General features: G+C 38.6%; 1 protein-coding gene across 1 annotated transcript in view; it reads left to right on the top strand.

Annotated features, from left to right (window-relative positions):
• grin3ba (glutamate receptor, ionotropic, N-methyl-D-aspartate 3Ba) overlaps positions 1–12,794 on the top strand; it is a 36,404-nt gene that overhangs the window by 2,114 nt on the left and 21,496 nt on the right. Inside the window, exon 2 of the mRNA XM_056743691.1 lies at positions 11,753–12,414. Coding sequence (XP_056599669.1) covers positions 11,753–12,414 — 662 coding nt within the window. The remainder of the gene's footprint in view (positions 1–11,752; positions 12,415–12,794) is intronic.

Genomic DNA, 12,794 nt, shown 5'->3' with positions numbered 1-12,794 from the left:
AATGTTGATTTCTCAGTTAAACCCGATGTTTTAACCACTAGAGTGGATACCCAAAATGACATTTTTAATGCACACCTAAATCAAGACATTAATTTGTGCCAAAGTTATTATTATGTATGTGGATGCCCTCATTATAAAAGCGTGGCCTTTTGCAATTGCAGTCTTGACTTGTATTGGAGAAGTAACCTTTGAAAGACTAATGCGATATTGAGCCATATCCTTCGCAATGCATCTGCCTCAGATCAGATCTGACTTCAGCTAAATCGGATTAGACTATAATATTACTTTGTGTCAAAGTGAGACACGTAATTCATAATATAGGTCTTATTAAACCTTTATCAGAAAGTACTTTGTAAAATAAATAATGTATAAATCTGGGATATAAATCTGAAATCAGAAAATAAATGATATATATCCCCATCATTTTCACTACTCAAATTGAATTTCGAAGAAACCATAACATTTGTAATTTCCTGTAGCTCAGTGGTAAGAGCAAGGTTGTGGGTTCGATCCCACGGGATTGCACATACTCATGTTAAATGTATCGGATAATGCAATGTAAGTCACTTTGGATAAAAGCGTCTGCCAAACGCATAAATGTAAATGTAATTGTTCATAGCATTATTTATGCTGTTGTAATTGCTGTTTAAAGGCACATGTCAACCAATCTGTCTAAATGTTCCTGTATAGACGTTTTACACCATTTTTTCTATAAAGCCACTTTTTATCTTCATGTATTGTAAGAAACACTATGCATATCCAAGCAACTTATCTTATATGATACAATATCACTCATTTTTGTGACCAACTTGCACCAAACACATATTTTTAAAAGCATCTATTTTTAAAAGCACCCGGTGTGCAAGCAGTTACAGTAATTGTCACAAAGGTGGTCTGCGCTTGATCTCACGCTACATTGCCATGTAAATCTCCACCTATTCCCGGCCAGAACAATGCTGATCATCTGTGCATTGCTCAATTGTCCGCAGCTTGGATCGCTCCATTATAGAGGCTGAGGGTTTAAATAAAGTGTGAAATACCTGGAGGAGATGGTCTGTAATCTCCCACATGTGCAGGGCCGAGATAAGGCCAGATGGGCAACTAAGGTCTCCGACAGTAAGGATTGGGAAGAGCGGAAGTGTATCAGGCAGGTGAGGAAGAATGCGCTCCGAGCTATGCTTGTGGGGTCAGTATGGCTCTGTGTTGCCGGGCACCTAGCTTCACGGCACCCAAGCACATTTATATGGTTTTAATACACAGCTGTGTATGCAGTTTAATACCGTCTGGATTTGGGTTAATGCCCACGTACTGTAAGCTGAGAATACTCTGACCCATCAAGTTAGCGACTTTTTTGGAGGATCGGTGATGATGTAGATTTCATCACTTATTGATGCACCTGCAATATATTACAGTTTAATTGAATCTGGAAGTCCATTTTTACTCACTGATTGAGTCATAGATTTACACTGTGTCCAGAACTAATTCATGACTCTTCCTCAACCCCATACCTTATTTCCGCACTACAACGTGTGTTATTTGCAGTTCAAGCCTTTCTATTGTTAGGTGAGCTCCTGATCTCTCAATAAAACGCAATTGAATTGTCGCACTGCTTCAATCTCAGTTCTCACTAAATACAGCAGAGTCTCACATTATGATTCACGCTGGCTTTCAGATCTCGCCAAAGAGATGATTCATTGTTTTATTTTGCCACTTGGCAGCGTTATGGTGGGCAAGAGCTGACCAGGCTGCATTTCATTCCAATAATATCTCTCAAGAGCGCCTAATTCTGGTTTTGTTATGGAAGTAATGTTGCTGCTGTTTTCGTTCTCTTAATAGCACACTTCAGATTTTTTAATTGTTTTGCTATCCACAGCTCATAGCAATACAATAAAAGGTCTGTTCGTCGTTCTATCGCTTAGATCTAACGGACTCTTACAGTAATTTTAAGATACATTTTCTTTTTAAAAATCCACTTGGGCTGAAGCCTATATGCTGACTGCTTTGATGACAGAGCTGATGGAGAAAACAAATGCTTGCACGTGTGTGTGGGAGAGAGAGAGTAACGTCTGTACATCTTGGCAAACAGCATCTAAAGAATGGGGGATAGATTTGCATAAGCGGGTATTACAGTTTAGCACTATGGAAATGTTACGTTTGGTGCAAAGTTCCCTCTCTGTTCCTGTTTCCCTCTGAAACTCATTTTTTTATATTCACCTCCTCCATTTATTTTTTAATTCCATTACTTTTGTCTTTATCTCTCTCACTCAACTCTCAGGTCAGTGCGTTTCAATTATCTTCCCCCATTTTTTCGATTGGATAGAAAAACTTTGGCTGGATAAGAAGGCAGGAGATGGCCGGTCGAGCGTGTGTGAGGCACGTACAGTAAATGCAGCTTTGATGCTTATTAATGACTGTGCATGCACTTTAAGCACTCTGCATTTCTGATCGGTGCAAATTTTCTTATGCACCCTTATGCACAAAAAGAACCCTGCTTAAGTTAAGTTGCAAGTGAGGGATTTTTTTGTAGGAGTGATTCTGCCTTATTTACATTTGCCCACATTTTGTAAACACGCTCGTCTTTTTTAATACCCCCAGAACTTTTAGATCTACTTTGAGTTTGATTTGTTTGACCATTTAGATTTTGCAGTACTCGGAACAATAGAAGCAATTTTAGGATGTGTAGCTCATCAGAGCCTTTATCGTTATGAATGCCAGTTTGTGAACTTGTAAAATAAAAAATTTACAGTCACAACGTTCAATAAAGTGAAAGCCCATCTGGTTTGACGACGCAGTAAAACTTCTCTTTCTTTCCGACTTTCACCTACAGATTTATTATATCCGCCCTCATTCCCTTAGATGAAAATTAATTTCCCAGCCTTGTAATGCGCCTCAAGGTGGGTCAAACTTTGATCGCTATTGCAGTTACAGTGCAATATGGAGCCTGTCGCTAAAGATCGGCTCAACGGTAAGCGTAGATACGCAGTGACAGCTATGTGGAAGTGTTTATTCAGCTCTGTCACACTCACTTACTGTTGCCTCTGTGTTGCTGATTATTGCAGACATTGTGCTGAATTACCTATTGTACCCACCTGCACCTTGCTGCACGGCTGTCCGGACCCTTATACATGCATTACTTTGCTATCAGAATTCTTGTTAACTTCCAGCTTTTTTCGGTGATTCCCAATTGCTGTTTCTAAACCTAGAAAAACATGACCTGCATTGCCCTGACATAAACAATAACATCGTTTTTTGTCCCATAAACTGTATAGACGACACGTTTAGGTAAAAGGGATCCTTTCGGACATGTATTTTCATTTTGTATCCTTCATGGCCTTGAAAGCTCCAATCATAAACATGCAGTCAATGTTTAAAGTAAATATTTGTCACAATTAGAAAGTTAGAAAATTAAAATTGGGTCTTCATTTACTCACCCTCTGACTTTCTTTCTTCTGCAAAACAGAAAAGAAGATATTTTGAAGGATGTTGGTAACGGAACACCTGTATTGTTTGGACTCATAACCAATCAATGGGTTCCACTGTTGTTCGGTTACCAACATTAAAAATATCTTCTTTTGTGCTCTGCAGAGCAAATGTTGTGGGTTCACATCCTAGGCAATACATGTTGACAAAAATGTGTAAAAATGAGAGAAACTTAATTCCTCTAGCTTAACCTGCCTTTTAAAGGGGTCATATGGCACAAATACATGTTTTTCTGTGTCTTTGGTGTGTTATAAGCTGCCCATGCTTATATTAGACACTTAAAATTGCAAAAATTAAAGTGTCATAACAAAATATGAATTCTATCTAAAAGCGAATACTCACCCAGACCTGCCTGAAACGCCTCATGTAACCAAATCTTCACAAATCTACATCAGTTCGTGGTTTGATTTGACTAAAGCCGCCCAAATGTATACCAAGTAAGGTGGGCGTACCTGTCAGTACAATTGCTTTTCAACCTGATGTTCCAAAATAGTCTACATTTCCGTCACACACTTGCAGTATTCGACCAATCACTACGCACTGGTTAACTGGCCAATCATGACACACCTCACTTTTCAGAGCGATGAGCTGTGTTAAGAATCCAGACTGGGCAAAGCGGAGATACAAATGTATGTGGAAAATACAACGTTTTTGAACCTTAAATTGTGTTTTCACATTGCATCACATCTAAAACAATCGACAACATTCCTTTTAGCCGTGTCATATGACCCCTTTAGCTCTTTTTTCATTCTTTTTCCATTTGGCCTGGTCCCCCCTCAGGGTTGCGTGCAGGAAAAATCATCAATATTAAAGAAAGCCAATCCCACATTCTCCTCTCGCACAACCTGGGAATCTACTGTGTTTGTGCTCTGCCCTCAGCCACCAACCCCAGGCCTTCATCTTGACTCGACCTGATAAATTTTTGCCCAGTAGCAGTCTGTGTTTTCTGGCATCCCGACCTCCTGGGAGGATTGAGGCCTGCCGTGTTCACACATCAATTCCAAAACGTTATTCCTTCCGTGCAAGGACCATGTAAATGTCAAGCAAAACTTGAAAAAAGACGATTGATCCAAGCATGAAATCAGGATTATCTGCAAAGCTCAGACCAATAGTCTTTGGATAAGGAGAATTTCTATGATAACAACAGTGAGGTGTGGTGCTCTGAGTCTCAAGTGAAGGAACTTGAAAATGAGCTTAAAAGTAGCTGTTATCAGCTTACAAAGCTTTCTATATATTGTGACTAATGAAATATTTTCATGAAATACAGGAAGAAAGAAACCAAAATCCTCTCGCTTATATTACAAGTTGTCATCGTAATTGGCCTTTTGAATACTACTGTAGAATAGAATAAAGGGAGAGTTCACCCAGAAATGAAAAACGTTGTCATCAATTACTTTACTTTATTCCAACGTATAACACTTTCAGTCTCTATTAGGTATTACGCAGAATGTTATTAGACAGATAAACTTTTACCATTTTTTCTTGTGGATCACCCAAATGACATCATACATACATTACAGTATAGTAGTTCCACATTTTAGAATAACATTACAATATAAAGACCTAACTCATCAAACTACATCAAAATTAATTTATGTTTATACCTCAATGTGGATTCATCATTGATATTATAATGCTAAAGATTAAATAGCTTTATTCGTCTTTATTTTAGCATACTTAATAAGATTTAGAATATAGACATTTGTTCAAAGTATTTTAGTTTTTAATCTGTGCTGTAGCCTCTCCCCCCCAATTGCCCACTCTGGACATCTTCCTGCCAACCCTAACATAGCTGGCCAGAGCTGAGCCTGTTTCATTGTATGGAAAAGAGTGAATGATGACTGACTGTGTAGCTGGTGTGTGGTGAGCGCACTTGTGCCGTAGTGCTGTGGCTTTTGTTGCATCATCCAGGTGGATGCTGCACACTTGTGGTGGTTGAGGAGAGACCCCCGCATAAGATTGTACAGCGCTTTGGGTGTACAGCAATACAAAAATAAAGCGCTACATAAATGCTTCATTCATTCATCCATTCATTTACTGAGGCTGTTAATTCCTTAAATTTCGCTTTTTTATGTTCTATGGGGGAAAACTGTCATAGAACAACATGATTAAATATTTTTTTTTGATCGGTGAGCTGTCCCATTAACTTGCATGTGTATCCAATTGCTATAATAAATACTTTACAATAAGGTTGTATTTGTTAACTTAAGTAAATGCATTAAAAGAACGCTGCAATGCCGTGAACTAAGATGAATAAATAGTTAGTTCATGTTAGCTTATGCATTAACTTACTGTTAACAAATACAACCTGATTATAAAGTGTTACCACATCAACTTACATATATCGTGAGTTCTCTGGTTAGGCTGCATAGGGTTACTTAAAGGATAAATTTACCCTCAAGTTAATTAAACATTTCTCAATTATTAATAGGTAATTAATCACTGGCCTGTCATCAATCCTGAGAGAAATTATGTGTCATACATCATGTATTAAGATCCTTTCTCAAGACCACCATGAAGCAAGCTGACCTCTGAAGGTTTTTGCTGTTGAATCAGATCAGCGAACACATTTTTGCATTAAACTCTAGAAGATTATTCTTGACTCGTGATGTCCTTTGCGCGTTTCAAATGCTATCAGTCAACATTCTGAGAACAGATTTGCATATGAAGTGTGTAGATGAGGCCGAGCAGAGCGGGCTGCACATAGCAGGCTTTACAGAGAGAGGATTTCGGCACGTTTTCGCCTGAATGTGGATGGCAGCTGCTAATTGAGCAAAACGCAGTGTGCACTTTATGGAACTTCATACATATGGCATACGTTTATTTACATTTAAAAGGATTTGTTAACCTGCTTCCGACACCGCTGTTGAAGTATTTAGGGCAAAATGTCACATTGAACAGACTGATCCCCAAAGACGTCTTGTGATGATTAAACCTAGTAGCTCTGTTATCCTTCCTCTTTGCTTTTTGGGTGGAGACGTCAAAGGTCAGTGGGGAAGCTGCTAATCTGTGTTCATTTCCCTCTGAGACTGAGGTCTCCTCTTGCCATTGGTACAATAATTGTCTTCAGACCACGTTACAGTTAAAAAGAAAAGTTAATGTTAAACTCTTGCCAGTGTTTGGGTGTGCAGCAGGAACGACGGGATTTTAATTACATGTTTATTTCGTCGGTAGATATTATTCTGATAACTCCTCCAGCAGTGATTTTTAATCACAGATAATACGATTTTAATTGTTATCTGTACCCAATTTTTTTTTTATTTAAACTTTAATGTCTTTGACATTTCTAAGATAAGACCTACAAAAATACTGTAATCTTTTTACAAACTTTTTCAATTATTATTTCTCAGACTTGAAATGTAAATGTGAAGAACGTTCTTTAGTGTTAAACCCCTCTATTAATTCATCTTGCTGACTTTTTATCCACAGTTAGCCCAACTTTAAAGTTTGAGCCTTTATTAGCAACTCCACAGGTTTTGAAAAATATATCCATTAGTCCATTGTCCTAAGACTTTGGAATGTTATACAGGTAGATGTGGTTATTCTGAGTAAGCTCTAAACTCTGGCTCCATAAGGACTATCCCTACAATTAGTTTACTGTCACAAACTGCAAATGTTTATGCATAAGACATATTAAAGTTCACTTATGAATATTTGAAATGGTGCTTCTAGTGCAGACATCCAGATACAGTGCTCAACAAACTTATAAGACCACCACCACCAACATTTCACAGTATTTGTGAATACAATATTTTTTATGTTTCTGTAATAGTTAATCCACCTGTATGTGTAATTTCTTTAGTCAGAACTATTTCTAATGCTTAAATATAGTTCTTGTTGCATTTTCAAATGACTTTTTAACAGGAAAGGCAGAAAAAATAGTCAAGCACAATGTTTTTATTTATATGCCAAATTACAGTAAATAACAACCTAGACTGTGGAAAGTACATAAAAACAATGCCAGCAAGAATGCAAGACCATATCAAGGCCAAAGGAGGAAACTCAAAAAACTAAATTTTGGGTTTGTGTGAATAAAGACTATTTGCTTGTTTCAGTCTGTTTAGTTTTAAACAAAACACAAATAGTTTAGTAATCTGTAAAAAAAACGGTGGTCTAATAAATTTGTTAAGCATTGTACTTATATACACACGTATAGTACTACTACTTCATACATTTGATGTACATATTTACTGTATACATTTCATACTATACACAAATATACTCTTAACTCTATAATATCACAGCATTCATAGTTTTCGTAGTAAAATGTAATAATGTATATACTGTATGTTTATAATAAAATGCATATGAGGCTTTCAAATTGGACCACTCTGTCTTTTTAATGTAACTGACTTAATGTTATATGATCACAAAATTTAGATGACTAACTCGTAACACTGGTCTAAGTAGTTTCTGCAACCAGCCCTGGTCTCACAGTGTTTACACCTTTCCACATTTCACTGACCCGCACTACTACTGTTTAAGATTCTATTCTGTTAAATTTAGACAGAGTCATTTGCTAAATCAAATCATCCATAAACTCACATATCCCCAAATGGCTTTCATTTTCAAATATTACTTTATCGCCCAGTGGGAGTTTATCATGCTGCATGACTCACAATCCCTAATGCAAGAAATCATTGCTATTATGAAGTGAAAAAAAATATTTTGGTTTCAAAGCCCTAGATACCTCATTACGGTGCTGTTTTCTGTCTCACGGTGTTATGAATTTATGAGCTCTCCGTTCACTCATGGAACGGGACATTTTCGCAGTGTCGTATAAGGGTCACTGTGGAGCAAACGAGATTTGGAAATGATATCAAGAGTAATAACAAGTCAGAGTCAAGACGGCTAACATTTAATAACGCAGGAATGCTATTACACTTTGGACACAAACTGGGCAAAGCAGCACACCATGGACAGTGATGTAGTGATATATGCAAAAAAATCTAGCAAGCAGCAGTAAGAAGAAATACCCTCACTTTTCGTCCTTGAAGAGGAAAAACAATACCAGTTTGGTGCAAAGTAATCACACTTGCAGTTCCTGAAAGAGCTGAGCTTTGAATTTCTTGGCTTACATTTCCTGTTTGATCATAATACCAAAGTTCTGATTCCTGCGCGGCATATGCAAAGATAAGGAAATTAAAGCACAGCTTTGTCAAAAATCATTTTTACCATTCTGATCTCAGCGCAAGAGAAATTATTAACCCTCTGATGCATGAATTATTAAATCACGATATGAAAGTGTTTAATGTTTCTTTGGCTTCCAAGCTAGAACGGAGTCATTTCTTTTTCTTTCTTGTTCCAAAATGATGGATTTTAAATTGTCACATCTGTCCACTGTAAGATTAGGTTTAGGGCTATGAAATCAATTTGATGAAGCAATGCATGTGACTTTTTAAAACCATTAACAATAACGATATTTACTACAGTCTGAATGTATAAAATAACATTACTTAATAAATTATGATCTGTCTCAAAGTTGATAAAAGGCATTGACGTGCTTAAGAAAGGTTGCATGTGTAAACAGCACAACCTTCCTTTTTCCATATACTGAAACATTTGATGTATTTTCATTTATAGAAAATAAACTGTGACATAAAGATGAATATTTCGAAAATAAAAAACGAACTTGTTTTTACATGCTGTATCTGGATCTTCTATAATAAAACAAAGTGGTGGATATGCAAGTGGACTTGACCACTTTCCCTACCCTTATAGACATAAGGAGGTCATTAAGAATTATGGGAATGGGTCAAAGTTAACGTCTAACCCTGATGTTATGGCTTTTGAAGATCCGTCTGCTATAGTTGACATTCTTTAGAGGGTTAAATGATCACATTTCATGTCTTGTTTTCAATTATTACCATTGTACATCATTTCGTGTAAAGCATTGGACAGACATTCGTGGTAATATAAAGAGCTGTCATCTCTTCACGTGTCAGATGCTGAAATCAGCCTCCGGTACAGATTGAGACACCGAGTGTCACGCGTTTGCAAGACATGCTTATATGTAATGATTTGGTTAACTGAATACAGAAGAGTTGACACTTAATATATAGCAAGCCGAGAAAATATTAAGGCATTACTTTCAAACCACATGAACACATTATGGATGACAACTAGACTGTTCATCTCTGAAACAAACCTGTTGTATTTTTTCTAGCCTAATTTACATAGCCTATGAATCACTTCTAAATTCACAATACTCCGAATAATTCATACAGTATGTATGATGGTATATAGCATAAATCACTTCTTTATCCCCACACAACCCTTTTCAGATTTCACTCAGCCCCCAAAAAGAGCCTCAGCTTCATTCTGTGATTAGACATTTGTTTTTTTGCGAGACTGCGTAAGCGTTTTGACATTATTCAAATGTGTTCGTAAATCACTGCTGATTCCCAGAGGGTTTTGTCTTAATTGGATTACTGTCAGTCTTAATAGAGAAAAGACTGTATTGATGTACCTTTCTCTCACATTTCTCTCCACCACCCTGTTTTTGTGTTCAAAACTTTCAGAGTCGGAATTTTGTATCATTGACTAGATAAGCAGTTTTCTTTAAATCACTTTGGCACAGCGTGATAGAGGTCTAAAGATTGTATCCAAGTTGATTACGGTGTAGTTATAACAACGCTGAATCAGCGTTTCTGTTTTCACACCTTGAATAATTAAATGCTAAGGAAATGAATCAGACCCTTATTCTAAAATTAGTCATGAAGAAGTTGCATTATAAGCTCGTCACCTATGGAAAAAGCCATCATTGGGTAGTATAGGAATTTAGCAGTTTGTTTTGGAAAGATAGATTGTAATATCCAATTTCTCAGCTCAATTATGGTTAGACTAATGCACCTGGTGCTACTGCGGTGCGAGAGTGACAGATGCATTCAGCACTTTGTCTTTACACCTGCACAATAATTTGATGGCAAAACTACTGTGCGCGTCAGTTTGCTCAGACTGTATGTTGCCATATTAAATATTACTGAACAGCACTCGGTGCATTTACGAGCTGTCAATTAAAAATAATGCCCATTTATTTGGACCTGATGCCGATACGGATTGTGAAAATTGGAAACGTGGCGAGATGTGGGAAAGTGGAAATGGGAATGGACGTGTTTGGGAAATGGGAATGAACCCGCAGGAAGTGTTGCACGATCTCTGTCAGGTCATGAATCCATTTGGACGTTGAAAATGTTCCTACTGGGTGTTGGTATTGTTTGGAGAAGCAGGTGTTTTCGGTTCGATTGAGCAATGAAGGGCGCCGGGCTGCAAGTTTGCGTTTATATTTAAGGTCTTTGTTTGTTGTTGGGTTTGTTTTATTCACTTGGCAATGCTATAACGGTAAATAAAAGATAAGCCTGCTCCTGTTCTCACGTCTTATCTGAGCTCCTATACGCACACAACACAGCCCATCGTCCGTTTCTATTTTTTTAAACCATTATCCTATCCTTTAGTTTCAGCAGAGCAGAACTTCACTGGCAAATTGAAACAAATACATGTAATATTTTTATCTCCCGTCTTCGAATCTGTGCGGTTTGCCATCGCCCCATCCAGTTGTCAGCTCGTGCCTTTATTTGCAGACGGGTTGTGCTGTGAGTAATGGTGAAAGTCACAGGGACACATGTCAGAGCTGCTACGCAGGCAGTAATGTTATTCCAGTCACACAGGTTTAAGCTTTTCGTAGGGACTCCTCAGTTCTGCGGTCCCTGCTGTTTGCTCCCCCACCAGGTTCAAACACTTCCTCTTCCCCTCAAAACAGCCAAGCCTCGCATCTTTCTCTTATGGCACATTGATGCACGCCCCCCTGTCAGTAGCCATCAAAAACAAGCAAGGGATTGCCCGCAGCTATTCCAAAAGCATCCCATTTTGTTCCTTGTTCTAGTAAACTGTTGCAGTTTTGAAGCTGCCTTTTTTGAGAGCCTCAAAAGCTTTGTGGTGTATTTTTCATTCGAATGTTTCAGATGTTCCATTAATCTCCATTATTGCAGTGCTTGCATAAAAGAAGTATTGTTTTCCGTATTCTTGAGTGTGGAGTCAATGCGAGTTCAGCGAGTAAAATATTTTTCGATTTGCCTATGAGGCAGCTCAGAGAGATGCAAGTCACAGGAGATGTAACACCCTTCCCGGAGATTCCTCTTACTTATTCAGAATTATAGTCATTAGGGAAGCCAATAAGCATTTGCAGCCGGAGGATGTCATTATTTCATGTGGGGTTTATTTTAGATTCTGATGAGGAATGAGACCTAACTGAGTTTGTGTTCTCTGGGTTCAGAACCGGTTCCACCTGCAGATGATGACGCGCACGGCCCCCACCAGACTGGCGGAGCTGCTGTTAGCGGTGTTGCTGAAGGGGGGCTGGCAGGGCGGGGCTGCCACTCTTTGTCCGGAAGGTGGCAACACGGGCATGCCGGAAGAGTTGGAACAGCTGGGTCATCTGGGCGTGGATGGAGAACACTGGCACCTTTGGGAGACCCTCAACCTATCCAGACTAGTAACTACAACAGCAGAGGAGGAAAAAGAACTATTGACGGAAGATAAGGTGATGGAGTTTCTCTCACAGCTCTTAAGCAGGACTCCATCTGCCCCAGCGTCCTCCATGGTTCTCTTCAGCTCCGACCCAGAATGCACGGCCACTGTGCTACGGAGCGGCCACCGGCTGAGTTTTGCGTTTCCCCCGATGCAGTGGATTATGGGATACCCACTTAGTTTGGATTCTCTACAATCTATCGGCTCTCCCCTTGGCCTTCTGGCTTACGGGGAGGTGAATCGCAAACCCCTGAACTTCTACATAAGAGATGCCCTCCAGCTGATTGGCAGGGCTGTGTATGCTGCGACCATGGTGAGACCTGACCTGGCGCTTATCCAGAACATGGTCAACTGCTTTGATAAACCCAATAAACATGAGTTGCCCTCCTCTGGACAGTACCTCGCCAGGTAAGCCTATTGTGTAGTTTTGTAGCTGTGTTGGGAGAGCTTACTGCATGTAGCAATGCAAAAAATTACCTCCATTTTTCAAAATCATAACAGTAACTCATCTGTTGTCAAAAAGTATAGATTTTCCACTAACAGGCCATTTTTCCAGCTAGAATTTGCATTTCACATGATGCTTACTACCTTGGTTTTAATGGCCAAAGCCCAGCTATACACACTAGAGCTGGAGATTGTTGCAGAATTGGACGTTAACAAATGGCTTTATATATTGGAACGAATGTCTTTCAAGGAGTATTATAGTAGATTGCATGATTGTATGCAGCTCATGCAAACCATACATTAAAGCCCTGTCTCTATCAAAGACATCAAACATCAATTTAAAA

This window comes from Triplophysa dalaica, chromosome 3 (assembly GCF_015846415.1).
Source record: "Triplophysa dalaica isolate WHDGS20190420 chromosome 3, ASM1584641v1, whole genome shotgun sequence".
NCBI classification, from domain to species: Eukaryota; Metazoa; Chordata; class Actinopteri; order Cypriniformes; family Nemacheilidae; genus Triplophysa; species Triplophysa dalaica.
The sequence above is the reverse complement of the archived record's forward strand: the minus strand, read 5'-3'. Positions and strand labels throughout refer to the sequence as shown.